Source organism: Anastrepha ludens, chromosome X (assembly GCF_028408465.1).
Source record: "Anastrepha ludens isolate Willacy chromosome X, idAnaLude1.1, whole genome shotgun sequence".
Classification (NCBI taxonomy): Eukaryota; Metazoa; Arthropoda; class Insecta; order Diptera; family Tephritidae; genus Anastrepha; species Anastrepha ludens.
Genome location: NC_071503.1, coordinates 62,428,056 through 62,444,155, shown reverse-complemented (window position 1 = coordinate 62,444,155; position 16,100 = coordinate 62,428,056). Strand labels below are relative to the sequence as shown.

General features: G+C 33.7%; 1 protein-coding gene across 1 annotated transcript; it reads right to left on the bottom strand.

Annotated features, from left to right (window-relative positions):
• Nucleotides 1-752: 752 nt before the first annotated feature.
• Nucleotides 753-13,255, bottom strand: LOC128870140 (piggyBac transposable element-derived protein 4-like). Its single transcript, XM_054112744.1, has 3 exons — nucleotides 12,358-13,255; nucleotides 12,022-12,248; nucleotides 753-779 (listed from the first exon to the last, which is right to left on the bottom strand). The coding sequence occupies exons 1-3, from the start codon at nucleotides 13,253-13,255 to the stop codon at nucleotides 753-755; spliced, it is 1,152 nt and encodes a 383-aa protein (XP_053968719.1).
• Nucleotides 13,256-16,100: the final 2,845 nt, after the last annotated feature.

Below are 16,100 nucleotides of genomic sequence, written 5' to 3'. Positions count from 1 at the left end.
CAACACCAACTCGACAACCACCAGAAAAGCCACCAAGGGCAAGAAGCTAGCGGTCATCAACACCGGAAATGCGGACGTAGCAGTAATTGTATAAAATTAAGAAATTTAATAAAGAATAAATAAATAATTGGCGCGTACACTTCTGTTAGGTGTTTGGCCGAGCTCCTCCTCCTATTTGTGGTGTGCGTCTTGATGTTAATCCACAAATGGAGGGACCTACAGTTCAAGCCGACTCCGAATGGCAGATATTTTTATGAGGAGCTTTTTCATGGCAGAAATACACTCGGAGGTTTGCCATTGCCTGCCGAGGGGCGACCGCTATTAGAAAAATGTTTTTATTAATTTTGCTTTCACCGAGATTCGAACCAACGACCTCTCTGTGAATTCCGAATGGTAATCACGCACCAACCCATTCGGCTACGGCGGCCGCCGCATTTGTGATGTAGAAGATGATCTCGTTGATATGCAGGAGCAAGACGAGAATGTGTCACCATCACAAACTTCAAATACTACTCCTTCCGATTCACGTATTATAACAGTATCTATACCAACCTTTAGAAGTAAATGTGGGCAATGCTGGAGTACATCAAAAGGAAATAGTGTTTCCCGATTTGCGTTGACAAACATAGTTAGAACCACAATAGGACCTACTCGACAATGCAAACCGTTTTATGATCCACAGTAATGCTTCACCGTATTTTTTACTAACGAAATAATTGCGGAAGTGGTTCAATGGACTAACGCTGAAATCTCTATGAATCGTCGTGACGATATGACAGCTGCAACATTTAGAGAAACAAATGCCATTGAAATTCGTGCTTTAATTGGAGTTCTTACACTAACTGCAGTTTTAAAAGACAATCACCTCGCAACTGAAGAAGTGTTTAATATGACGTACTGTGGAACACGGTATGCAGCAGCATTAAATCGAGATAGATTCGACTATCTCATTAGACATCTAAGATTTGATGACAAGGTATTGCGCCAATCACTTCGACCAAACGACGCATTTACTCCTGACGGCCTATTAACACTCCTTTCATATAAACCTAAGCCATCAAAAATGGTTTATTTACTGTCATCTAATAATGAGAAAGGTACTATTGATGATGCAACAGGAAAGCCGAATATAATATTGCATTATAACCAAAATAAAGGCGGGGTAGATACATTTGATCAAATGTGTTCCGTGATGTCGTGTTCGCGAAAAACTAATAGATGGTCGATGGCAGTTTTTTATGGCATGTTAAATATAGCATTCATTAATTCGTATATCATACATTGCCATAACATAATGAGTATCAATAAAAAGCCATTGAGCCGTAAAGATTATATGAAGGCACTTTCCTCAGCGTTAACAACACCATGGATGAAAAACAGACTTGAAATTCCTTCACTGTCAAAAACTTTGCGCAGCAGCATTCAAGCTGCCATATAAAACTCAACCGACCGCGCTGGAAGAAGCAGTGGTGTTCCAGACGCCTATCCAGATGAAACCAACAGTGATCGAGAAGGCAGTGCAGATCAACAAGAACCAAAAAAAAAAAGAAAATACTGTGGTTTCTGTCCGTCAACAATTAGACGCATGTCTAAGAAGGTATGCGTCGTATGTAAAACACCTCTGTGTGGAGAGCACCAAAATGAAGTTTGCAACACGTGCATATAAACTTGTTCGATTTTAGCTTTTTTTTATTTTGAATGGTTATTCGATGCATTGTTGTGCAAATGAAGTTAAAAAATTTCCATTTATTTAGATTTAAGAAATCAATTTGTGTCCTTATGTGAAAACTGCCTAATTTTTGTTACGTTTTGTAAGACAAAATGAGTTTTATTATTTATTTTACGTTATGTATTATTTATTTTACGTTATGTATTATTTTATGTTTTTGTTTACTTTATTTGACTGAAAATAAATTAAATAAATGATCTCAATTAAAAACTTAGTAATTTTTATTTTTACTCCACCCTTAAATGACACAAAAAGATGATACGTCACTTAGACGTATCCTTATCTTTTTAGGGGTAGACAATAGCGTTGTCTTACTAGGGTTAAATACTATTTATTTTCTGCATTTTATTTGATATAATAAAAAAACCATTATTCTTATTTAAGCAGTTATCATTTTTGTGGCACTTGCCGTGCGCCAAAAGTTTAAAGTTGCCAATTTTTGTGCATTCCGGCATGGCGTACGGCAAGTATGAGGAAATCCAACTCAAGGAGACTATTATTTGCTCCAGGGAGAATTTGGAGGACCACATTTTGCAAAGTTTAGTAACATTAACAATAACAAGTATTTAAGTATAATAATTTATTGTCCATTTATTTAACTTTTATTTATTAAATTAAAAACTGCGTGGCAGCGTTGCCATGGTAAAAAGATTTACCACTAATACTGGATGGGCCAAATAAGACCTACTAATGTTAAGCACAAATAACTTTTTTATTTTTTGACATATTTATTTTTCTGTTTTTGTACGTTATAATTGAATTGTTGGAAATTTATTATGGAACCCTACAGTACAACATAACGCGTTAAAATTATAGAGTTTTTCTATTCTTGTCAAAGATCAATTGTTTTAACGCAGTGTAAATATCGGCATATGTCGGATGGAGCGCATTTCCATTAAAATGGTTATGTCAACAAACAAAACTGTAGACTGTGGGGCTCTGAAAATCCAAGGGCAACACACCAACATCAGTTGCACCCATCTAAATGTACTGTTTGGTGCGGTGTTATGGCCACTAGAGTTATTGATCCATATTTCTTCGAAAATGAGGATAAAACGCCGGAATCGATTTCAGGAGCTTCTTACAGAACATTGATTGAAAACTTTTTGCGGCCAATGAGGGAGCAGTATCCTAATTTGTGGTTTCAACAAGATGGAGCAACTGCGCATACTGCTAGGCAAACTATGGACCTGCTGCGTAGTAGTAGTAGGTCTTATTTGGCCCACCCTGTACTAATATCATTAGTGCTACCATTCCAAAGAATTTTAAATTAAGCATCTTATGCTAAAACTTCTACGTGCCTCTCGTGGAGCTTAAATGTGAAACGCATGTTATAAGATATAGTAACATTTAATACTTTCACTTTTCTACAGTTGCATTTCTTAAATTCATTTAACACAATTCCAGGAATGCTTGACTGTAAAACTTCTAATTTTATTTAGATCAATAAGCTATTAAAACCGGAAACAGAATGCATTTGTAAGCAATTCTTGGAAATTAATTTTAAGTTATTTTTGTCAATAATTCTTTAGAATCGATTTTTAAATTTATTTGACATTTTCATTTGCAAACAATTATTGGAAATTAATTGTAAGTTATTTTTGTCAACAATGCTTTAGAATGTATTTTTAATTTTATTTTTATTTGATAGTTTTTTATAATTACCAGGTAAGCATTTATTTTGTATTTAAATTGATTCTTTGATTCAAAAGTGAGAATTAAATAAAATTCGAAACATTTTAAAAATTCAAGGAATAATTCTGAATTAAATGCAATTTATAACCTTAAATGAAATAAGAACCTAAAGCTGTGTGTATCGCAATGAAGCGCTCGGACAGGAAATTTTTTTCAACATCATTTCAAGAGCACCACTGCAACAGAAAGGATCATTTCAAGATATACAACTCCAATATCACCTAAAGATTGCTGTAACAACGGCTAAACAACATTAATTTGAGACAACATTGGAAGACCAAACAACAAAAAACACCACTGCATATACATCGCTTAGAGACCGCCGTAACAGAAATTACCATAACAACGGCCAAACAACAACAATTTGGCACAACGTTGGAAGACCAAACAAAAAAAAGTAAGCCTAGTTTAAGTTTTTATATATGAGTGACTCAGAGTCAGACTATTTTTCTGATCCAGAAATAGAAATATCAGAAATTACTAGATACCTTCCTGATTCAGGGTTTGACTCGAACGACGGTTACAGTACTGACGAATACGTACCCACCAGGCAAATTGATAAGCCTAGACCTCAAATAGTTAGAAGAAGGAGAAGAACGTGTAGACAAATAACACAGGTCTGCAAAAAAATGGGTTCGGAATGTTCTATAAAAGTGTAGTGTCATTTCCGAAGTAATTTTTTGCGTAGAATCCGAATCCGGGGTTTAAATTGCTCTATCACGTCAGGATTTTGAGATATCCTAACCTAAATGTGCAAAAAACGCTGTTTTTGCCCATTTTTGAGGTTATGTAGCTACAAAGATTTTGCTCTTCATAAAAAAGTAGACGTGGTATTTTAAATTATAAGTATTCCTCTTTTAAATGCCGTTAAGTTTCACGTCTCATGTTATCTCAATGGATTTTCGAATATCGAAAAATTCACAAACATGGAAAGTTCAAAATGCAATATCTCAGTGAAAAATTAAGATATTTAAGCAAACTCAACGGCATTTAAAAGAGGAAGACTTGTACTTTAAAATACTATGTTTACTTTTTTGTGAAGAGCAAAATCTGCGTAGCTACATAACCTCAAAAATGGGCAAAAACAGCGTTTTTGCACTTTTAGGTTAGGATATATCAAAATCCTGACGTGATAGAGCAATTTAAACCCCGGATTTGGATTCTACGCAAAAAATTACTTCGAAAATGACCCTACACTTTCCTAGAACAAAACGTTGTTGACCTGTGTAATTTACGAATCTATTGCTTAAATACAAATAAAAATGGTGGAACCGGTGGCACCCTCAATAACCTTAGATCCTTTAAAGTATCTCAAATCTTGACCAGAATTTTACGGAGACAAAAAAGATCTTTATAACTTCATAAATTTAGTTGCCCGAATCTATCCAATTCTAACGTAATGCCCCAATTAGTATTTTCTGACTTAATCAAAAGCCGTTTGCAAGGCAGAGCAAGATAGATAATTAAAAACGTGCAGGTTAATAATTTTGGTAAAAAACTTAGTGTTGAGGAATTGTATAACAAGTTAAGGAACAGATACCTGTCAACTGCCATATTTTCCCTGATTTTCATTAAATGTTTGTTTATTAATGTCATAATTTCTATATAAATTAAAAAAAAATGGAATAAATATTGGCGGAATAAAATGCTTAAAAAAAAATGAATTTCGAATTTCTCGACTATTTTTGCTTCAAAAAAATTATTTTTTTCGAAAACTTGTAAACTCACATAGAAAGTAATATTATATAAAAGATGTGTGCAAAATTTCAGAGAGATCGGTCAAAAACTTTTCGAGTTATCGTGTACGCCAATTCGAAAAATATAGTTTTGAGAAAAACGGGTCTAAAGTTTGAATACAACGTAACTATACCTCTACCAGCGTTCGAACGCATAGAATAGAGTCGTCACGGTTGACGATCTATAATATGTATAAGAAATACTTTAATTAACGTTCTAAAATTTTTTTGAAATATTCTTAAAGGATTATATTAACATTTAATGGAAAAAAAATATTTTTGTTTTTTAATTTTACAGGTATCTGTCCCCTTAAAATCAGTAGTATTTAGGACAACTACTACAGACTTTTATAATGAAATAAAAGATCGATTAACAAAACTACCATTATCCTCGGCTCAAATACTGGGGGTCAGCAAGTCGCGTAAAATAACATGAAATCTGTCCTCAACATTTTTAAAGAAAAATTCCGGAGCCTATGAGAACAATTTTAGCCTGTAGGAATCCTAGTACCCTCAAAGAAGCTTTTGAATCGATATTTTGGTAACAAACTTGAAAAAGCACAATGCTTTGATAAAAACAATAAGCTGAGGAGCTCTTACCATTACTAAAATAATAAGCAAAGAACACAGACAAATCCTCAATACAGACCATACAATTACTTCTAAAATAATCGACAAAGGGCATATACACAAATTACCAACATAGATCCAATTTCGATTCAAACTACCCCCAAAATAACCAACAAGGAACATAGACCAATAGACTAAACACTAACCCTAATATATATTACCAAAATAATCAAAATAGGACATTTAATATATATTATTATAAAGGGTTTTCCAATAAGAGGTGTTATTCCCGTAAAATATCAATGGTTTCGTTGCTTGTGTGGCAGGTATCGCCGTTGTTGAAAATAAAAGTTGCCCATATCAATACCATCCAATTCCAATTTATAAATTAAAGCTAAATCAGAAATATTAGAATTCATAATAGACACAAGCGATGTACATTCAATAATAAACCCTGGGATTTGTAATTCAAAATGGAAGATACTTTGTGACGAAATTAACATAAAAACCTTACAACACCAAATACAAATTAAGGAACAGGAACAATTCTGAAGAGAAAATTAAATTTCTAGTACAATGGTTTGATAGGAAATGATATACTAAAGAATTTAATGTTAGAATAAATCTAAAAAAACTTTTTGAATATTGGTGGAAAACATATCCCAAGAGAATATAATAATGATGTTGTTGGATTTTATTTTGAAAAAAAACATGGCTTGCAGGAAATAAGCTTACCCGCCAAGCAAAAAAATGGTCTCATATATACTGCTCAAACTAACTTAGAAAATAAAAATTATAGAAATTTTGGAAGGGATATATGAAGTTGATGATCCAAAGATACAAGCTCTTATTAAAGTGTCAGGAGAACTACGAAGAAAAGTAGTTTGGAAATCAAAAGATACTATTGAAGTAAATACAGAAAATTTTAATATTACACAAAAAAAAGAAGAAAATATACCAATAATAGACCAAATCCGTATTTATAATATAGCAGAAAAAGAGAAACTACTTCCTATTATAAAAAGATAAACGAAAATATTTTATACACAACATAACGATCTTTCATTTATATATACATATAATTGGCGTGTACACCCTTTTTGGGTGTTTGGCCGAGCTCCTCCTCCTATTTGTGGTGTGCGTCTTGATGTTGTTCCACAAATGGATGGGCCTACAGTTTCAAGCCGACTCCGAACGGCAATTTTTTTATGAGAAGCTTTTTCATGGCAGAAATACACTCGGAGGTTTGCCATTGCCTGCCGAGGGGCGAGCGCTACTAGAAAAATGTTTTTCTTAATCTTTCATTTACTAATGCCATTAAACATGAGATACGCACAAAAACAAACGCCCCAATTGCAGCGAAAACCCTATATCCATAAGGAAGAGGTAACCAAGCAAATGAAGGAAATGTTACATAATAAAATTATTAGACAGAGTCATACGCCATATTCAGCACCAGTGTGGATAGTGCCAAAAAAAATCGATGCTAGCGGCAAAAAGAAATAGCGTCTAGTTGTAGATTATCCAAAGTTGAACGATGAAACCATTGATGACAGATATCCTATTCCAAATATTGATGAAATATTGGAAAAACATGGAAGATATCAATACTTCACCACTTTAGACTTAGCTAAAGGTTTCCATCAAATTGAGATCTGCAATGAAGACATATCCAAGACCGCATTTACCATCGAAGGTGGGCACTACGAATTTTTACGTATGTCCTTCGACCTAAAAACAGCGCCAACTACCTTCCAAAGATTAATGAATAATGATTTAAGCGACTTTATTAATCATAAATGACTCGTCTACTTAGACGATATAATAATATTTTCAACCTCTTTACAAGAACACATAGAACATCATAGAATCATTGGTATGAAATAAAATATAAGAAAGGAGTTTTGAATGGCAACGCAGATGCACTATCTCAAATTGAAATGGAAGCAAATGAGGTCAACACAATATAAATAAATCAAGTCATAACGGGCGTAGATACTCCCTTTACTTTCCTTACACAATCTTTAAACGGTAATATATAATTAAACAATCAACTTCAGGTTCACTTAACCAAAAAACCGAACAGATATTTTAGAATAAAAGAAAAACCATTACCGCCAAAAGTTTTGACGAAGACACCCTAATTATTTTTTTGAGAAACCGCTTTGACCCTTACAAGATGTTTCCGATGAGAACGAACTTTCTGAAATTATCGAAAAAGAACACAAGAAAAATAACCATAGAGGTATAAATGAAAACTTTGCTGAAGTTTAAACAAAAATTTATCATCCCGAATTGAAGAAATGCATAACACAATTTATAAATAATTGCGACACATGTAATACAGAAAAATATCAGGTCAGTCCATAAAGTCGTGCGTTATTTAAAGGTGGTTTTAAAATTAATAAAAAACATGTTTAAAGTATTTATTAATCAATAATATATTTTCCTTCATTATTTACAATGTCTTCCCAACGTTTAGGCAAATTTTTATTGTAATTCCCTGCTCAAAAAATTGTTGTCCTTGGAGCCAAAATACGCTTCGATATTCCTTGAAGAGTAGTTCTTGTTACTCATATGGGATTGAAGTCCACGGAAAAGGTGATCATCACAAGGTGAAATATGCGGAGAGTATCGTGGATGCGGCATTAGCTCCCATCCGAGTTCGTTCAGCTTGTCTAATGTTTGCCTTGCGGTATGAGGTCTTGCGTTGTCGTGGTGAAACAAAACTTTGCGTCTTTTCACTAAAGACGGTCGATTTTTTTTAAGTGCCTCATTCAGGTTTGATAGCTGAGGGGAATAATAATCAACAGGTATCGTCTTGTTTGGTTCCAGAAGTTCATAATAAACAATACCGGCCATATCCCACCAAAAAGACATGAGAATCTTCTTGGGGTGAAAGCCATCTGTAGGGGTCGGTTCTGGTGCTCTATCTTTATCTAACCATTGGCGTTTGCGAACAGGATTATTGTAAAGGACCCATTTTTCATCACCAGTAACGATACGGTTCAAAAAACTTTCATTTTTAAGCAACGTCTGAGAACACACATTCACTCTCTGCTGAAGGTTGGCGACGGAAAGTCTATGCGGAACCCATTTTCCCAGCTTTGAAACCATTCCCAACTGAACCAGGTGCCTGTGAACTGTTCCATGCGATGAATTTAACCTCTGAGCTATCATATCGACTGTCAACTTTGGCTCAGCTTCCACGAGTTCGAGCAAGACGTCGAGTTAAAGACTTCAGTACGACCAGCGCGTAGGGCATCCTCCACGTCGAAGTTACAACTTCGGAATTTTGAAAACCACTTTTGCGCAGTCCTTACACTCACAGTATGCTCTCCGTGAACAGTGTTTATTTCTGCAGCAGCAGTTGTTGCATTTTTACCACTTTTATAAAAAAAAAATACAAAATTTGCCTCTTATACGCGTTCGAAGATTCCATTTTATTTTCTAACAACACGTGCTTCTATCCACGATTAAAATCACTTGTTGAATGCACAATCTATCAAAGAAAATATAAATAGTTCCGTTATATTCCGCGAATAATTTTTTGTATGCAAAAATCGAACAAAAGTGAAATTATGGGTAAAATACGCACGAACTTATGGACTGACCTGATACGAACGCCGACTAATAAAGCAAAATTTTAAAATAACAGAGATCCCACAAAATCCTAATGAAATAATACACGCGGATATACAAGGTGAGGTCCAAAATAAACAAGACTAAGCTAAAATAGAAACGTGGGGAGCTTCGTTCTGATAACTTCGAGTTTATCTATTCAAAATAGTCCCGTCTGGCCTCGAAACATTGTCTTGCGCGATCTAAAAGATTTTCGAAAGAATGATTCAGGTCATTGACCGGAATGTCCTTCAGGATGTCGGTAGAAGCCTTTTGGTTGGCCTCTACTGACGCAAAACGTTTTCCTTTCATGGCCAAATGCAATTTGCCGAATAAGAAGAAGTCACAGGGAGTCATATCAGACGAATACGGTAAGTGATTGACGGTTTAAATCCGATTTCTAGTCAAGAAATCAGACACAAAGCCATAGGATATTCAGGACGAATTCGGCGAATACGATGCAAGAAACGCTTCAAAATGTTAAGATAGAAAATTGCATTGACGGTTTGGCCTGATGGCACGAACTCCTTGTGAACAATTCCTTTGAAATCGTAAAAACTAATGAGCATCGACTTGATTTTTGACTTCTCCAAACGTGATTTTTTGGGTGGTGGCTCAACTGGGGCTTCCATTCTGCACTTTGACGCTTAGTTTCAGGTACATGTTGGAAACACTACGTTTCATCACCAGTTACAATGTTGTAAAGGGAGTTTTCGTCTCTTCTCGCCTCTTTAATGAGGTCTTTCGAATGTTGAATTCTTAGCAATTTATGATCCTCAGCTAACTTGTGCGGAATGAAACGTGCGCAGAGCTTTCGTAAACCCAAATTATCAGTTAAAATGCAATAAATCGATGTTTTGGAGATATTCAACTTTGAAATGCATAGAACTATGCAAAACAAAAATCCGAAACCTTATGCCAAAATTTAGACAAAAACGAGGACTAACAAATGTAATAGGCAAAGGACTTAAATACGTTGCCGGAACTATGGACAGTAACTATGAAGCAAAAATACTTCATAAAATTCAAACGCTTGAAAAAAACAACAGTGAAGCGATGATAGCAATAGACGAACTGACTTTTCTAAGCACTTCTATATCAACAAAAATATCTAACATAATAGATCACATAAACATACAACCTTCATGCTAAAGTATTGTTATCATACAGAGCAGATTTGGTAATTCTATAACTGAAAACTCCAACCTTTTCATTTGAAGAAATCATTTTCGAATCACTTCCTGACAGGCGAAATAAATCACTTATGCTAAAAGCAAATACAGTCCTTATCCATGAAAATAAACTGTACAAAGCAAATACTATAGAATACAATAAGCTCATAGAGGTAAATGATGAATGCCTTACGAATATAGCGAAAAACTTAAAACCAAAACGTACCATGGACATAAGAAAAAGATCAAGAAGAAAAAGAAATTTATCCCGTACTGCTTATTTTTAAGAACTACAAAGAAAAAATTACTATCGACTGTTAACATTCATACAAGCTTGAAAATATAAGAGCCTATTTGTTAAAATTCGAAAATTGTGCTGTAAAAACCAAAGCAAAAACATATGAAAATTACAAAATAAACATAAATGAAATGTACGTTTTAGAAAAATTTGTTCAGAAGATCAATGAAAACAATGTAACATACTCCAATTTAAGTATTAAAAATATAGATCTTAATGAAACATTAAATTTTGTTAATCATAAACTTTCCAAAAACACTTTAATTAGTACAAGCAGTAACATAAGTTTTACAATAATACTGTTTTCTATTCTGATTATAATTTATATTAAAACAAAAAACAGTACTTATATATATAATTTCCTTGTCGGAGCCTCGCTCTAAGAATGGGGGAGTTATAGTAACCCGTAATAAGGTCTTAACCTTCCTCCGGTCATCAAATTAACTGACGCGGACGAACTTCGGGTCAAATTTGACCCAATACTATATTTTCAAAGTTTATACTTGGTTTTTGATTATTTTTGCTGTTAGGTTTTTTTTCCATTCTTTACTGAAAATCCAAATAATCTATATTTATTCCATTATCAAATTTTTTATTAATATATTTTTGAAAATTTTTATTTTATTTTTATGTGAATAATACAAACTTTAACAAAAACTTTTTTCAATAACAAAAAGATATTCATGAATAACGAAAACTTTAAATAAAAAGTGTATTTAATAATGAAAGAAAAAAGAAATAAATTATTTCAGACAGTTTGTACACAAAGTAATAGTTTTAGAATGTTCTTTACATATATATTTATCACAAATGTCGCAAACTAATCCTGTTTTGTTATCAGTTTTTGGGCATAGTTGACATCGACTTCTTTTAGTTATTTTCTTTTCCGACGTGTTTCCAAATTGACCTGATGATGATGGTTGTGCACCCAATTGAGTACCTATACTTTCGTATTTTTTTGGCAATTTCAAGGGAAAAATGTGCTCGTGGTAAAGTTTGCCGCTTTTTTATATAGGGTGTTACGAGCTGCATACCAAGGTTTTCCAAGTAAAAACGGCGCTTTGTAAGACAGCCCTCTTTCCAGGTGTGGTTGGCGGATTTGAATAAAATGAAAGCGTTATAAGCTGAAATGTCGATTATGTTACTAAACACTACTTGAGGCCACCGTTTTGCCATTCGTTTGCAAGTGTAACCGCTTACAGCTGTATCCAATGTGTCTACACCACCCTTACATTTATTGTAGTCCAGTATTATTTCTGGCTTTTTATCCCGACGATTACTAATTTTTGAATAATGGTGTAGAGTGCTAAGTAGAATCACAGCTCTATTCTTCTTAGGTATGTAGGAAACGAGAGTTGTTTGTTCGGTAAAAGCGAAGATTGATGAATTTAGTGGTTTTCTTTTTATGTTCACTAAGGCTGGTGGTAGTTCGGGCTTGTTTTTGTGTATTGTTCCTATGTACTATCGTAATACGTTTCTTCAATAATTTTTGTGCCAATTGATAAGACGTGAAAAAATTGTCGATTGTGAGATTATGTCCTTTTAGCCCTTCAATCAAATCAAGAACAACACGCATGCCTTGATTTTTTTCGGAGGTTCTTCCGATTGCCTTGCCAGTGTAAGGTTGGATGTTCCAAACATAGCTCGTTGTTGAATCACAAAGTACCCAAAATTTTATTCCATACTTTGCAGGCTTTGCTGGAATGTACTGGCGGAATGGACATCTTCCTCTGAAAGCTACTAATTGTTCATCGATGGTCACGTTTTCCGTTGGATTGTAAAGCTTAGGTAATATCTCAACCCATTGATTCCACAAATCACGTATAGGAGCAAATTTATCCAACGATCTTCCTTCCCTTCGAGTTTCCCTGTTGTCGAACCTAATCACTCTCGATACTTTTTTGAAAGTCTTCAAAGGCATAGTTGCAGCGAATATTGGTCTTCCGGTTTCAGGGTTCCAAAGACTTTCACAGCTTTCGTTATTTGATCGAAAAACGCCAGCTAATATTAGCAATCCAATAAATGCAAATAGTTCGATGTTTTCAATATCCAGCCATTCTTCACCGTATATTAGTTTTCCCTCAATGTTTGTGTAGGTCAATATCGTACGTATCAAAGGAGGTGGAAAAAATAGTTCAAAGCTAGAAATTTCTTTTTCGGCAATTCGTGAGCACGAGTAACGCGTTAGTCCACGAATCAAGCTGATAATATTTTCTCTTGAAGCTCTTCCGGCACTTGTTACAAGAGGGGTTTTTGAAAAGTTTATTTGACCATTTTTTGACGACATCATTTCAGAAGGCACAAGAGAATTTTCATCATCACTAAAATCACTGTCGGAAGAATCTGCAACCTCAACATGATCTTCGAATTCAGAACATGATTCCTCATCATCCAAAAACGCGGCCAAAGAGAATTCACTTTCACTATTACTCATCGTTACGAAATAAATAGTCGAATGACCAAACAAAGCACGTGCTTTTAAACTTATGTTTACTGTGAATTCAATAAAAGCAGATTAAATAATACAATGCAACCGCTGAGCCGAAAATTTGCAATTAGCAAATAAATTTAATTCAAATAACGTCTGATTTACACGTTGGGTCAAATTTGACCCGAGGGTCGTAGATGTATAAAAATTTTTACGCGACAGAGCCTAAATTATTATTTTTTAATTTTACGCTTGTTATATAAAATATAATAAATTAGAAAAAGTCAAGAAACATCAAGTCCTGAAAAAATTTGGCTCTTGAAAAAACTTAATTTTTTTCCTAAAATGGGTCAAAAATGACCCGAAAATCATTCTGTTATGCACAAATAAAACATTTAATACTTTCACTTTTCTGCAGTTGCATTTCTTACATTCATTTAATAAAATTCCAGAAATGCTTGATTTTAAAAATACTAATTTTATTTAGATCAATAAACTTTTAAAACCGAAAACAAAATGCATTTGTTCGCAATTCTTTGAAATTAATTTTAAGTTATTTTTTTCAAAAATGCTTGAGAATGCACATATGTATCTTTTTTAAAGCATTTATTTTGTATCGAAGAAATTGAAAAAGTTAGGTCAGCCATATTATTTGATTCAAAAGTGAGAAATAAATGAATACATTTTTTTTAACTCGTAATTTATTGTAATTTATCTGTTATACTCGTATGGGTAAATATATATGTATTTATAATGTAAACGTAAAGTGATACATGATACTTGAATATGTACATACATATGAATGTTTAAAGGAAATCGTACAGTGATTTAGGCATAAATAAATGTACATACATACGTACATACATATGTCTACTTGCTTGAATATAAGATGTTTATTTATCTCATTTTAAGGAAATTCGAGATGTGTATGGAGTTAAAGGGTGGATCACAGTTTATTTTAAAAGCAACTGGATTTTAATTTAATGTACATACATATGTACATATATCAGAGTCATTATGTAGTGCATTTGCAGTTTTTTTGTTAGCAAGAAAATTAAAAAAAATTATTTTAATAGTTTTTGATGCGAATACATTATCGCAGACTTTTCGAAAACACTATGGAATATTTCAATGATCTTATTTCTAATTAAAAGTAAGTTTAATATCCTTTTGTTTTTGAAAAGCGTAATTGTTGCAATTGGAGAAACTTTATTTCACAGGCGGCTCGTCAGTTACTAATACATATATGTATGTAAATCATTCTATACTGTGAATACTGTGGGTCTACCATTTCTGTCTACATTTAAATTGACCGTCTACCAATTAGTTTTCCTTCCATCGAATACTTGGTAAGGATACGGATAATGAGTGGCACGTGTTTGGAAAATTTTTTTACAGAAAATTCATTTTTAAAATATGCGCCTTAAGAAATTTGACTATGAGCAATGTACTGTTTTGTTACCCGCATTTTCTCCCCTTTTATTTGCAGGATCCAGAAAGCGGAAATTAATGACATCCTTATCTTGAACAAATTAAATAGCGATTAAGATATGCAAATTGGGATACATACATATATCTTCGGAAAAAAGTAAACTAACAGTGATTTGTTTTATTCGAGGGACGGCAACAAATCGCGTGTACATACATGTACATATTTAATAAACTAAATCCACACATATGTATGTACACACTCATTTAAATTTTGACGCAATGGAAGCAGCGGCTTGCCCTCTGCGAATTTCTGTTGTAGATTTTTAAGCAATTCATGGGTAATTTACACAAAATCGGAATAATTATCGCAGCTGTATTTTTCACCTCGGCATTTCATCACATAACAAAAAAAAAACTGCCATACTCTTTGTATCTTCCAGCAAAAGGAAAATGCTTATCAAACGTAAAATTCAAAAAATGCCGGTAAATTAATCAATTAGCTGCCTTTATGCGCTTAAAATGCAAATAGGTATTGGAATGAGAAGAAGCGCTTCGTTTTTAAATTTCAGCTATTAATCGCACGAGGCATGCGATGAGCGCTTTGCATTTGCAATACATCGCATGAGATGATTTGTATTCGGTCAGCGGCCACACGTCGAGACAGGGGTTAAGAGGAAATCCGTCCAAACACTGCTACTTTGTTCTTGGCGAATGGACAACTGAATGATGCTAGCACAGAAAATTAAAAAAATGTTGTGTGCAAATGTATGCACATATGTCTGCACTATTTATGCCATCATTTATGGCTTCACTTACGTTTTCTTGTTCTTTCCCTTCTTTTCCTTTTCCTTTTTGTTTTTGTTTTTTGTACTAACGTCACGGCCCTTGGGATGACGCAATCTTGTTCTCTATCATTCTTGGTTTTTATTAAGTCGCTTCTATATGAATCTTTTATTGCATATACCTTGTCATTGTTTATTTATGAAACTGGCATTTTGTTTGAGTTTTCATAGTATCAAGAGAGAACCAAGAATCTAAAGTAAAAATTACGAAGTTGTATCACACATTATAAACATTTCCTTCCATAACAGGCAATATTTGTACTCGTTTATATTATTTCGAAAAGTGTGGATCAATGTTGGCTCCTACATTTATATGCCGTTTAGATGTTTCATGTCCACAGTGAGCAACCAAATGTAAGCAAAAGCAGCTAGTGATTTCAAGATAGCTAGGCCAAATCACAAATAAAACAATCCCTAAACAAACGCAATTGTAAGTTGGGAAATGGTAACAATGCGTCATTGGTAAGCAAACTAAATTTAAAGTATAAAAGTATAAAAAGTTTAATTTAATAATAAATTCTGTCGACCCTCGTCAAACAAATGCAAACTTCCGAGTGTACTTCTACCATGAAAAACTC

Excerpts from the sequence above, each read along its gene's own strand:
- LOC128870140 (XM_054112744.1), bottom strand. The coding sequence starts at position 13,255 with ATGAGTAATAGTGAAAGTGAATTCTCTTTGGCCGCGTTTTTGGATGAT. Across the intron at positions 12,249-12,357 it reads GATTGAAGGGCTAAAAGGAC|TACCACCAGCCTTAGTGAAC; the intron begins ATAATCTCACAA and ends ACAAGCCCGAAC. Across the intron at positions 780-12,021 it reads TAGACACATTGGATACAGCT|CTGTCATATCGTCACGACGA; the intron begins GTAAGCGGTTAC and ends TAAATGTTGCAG.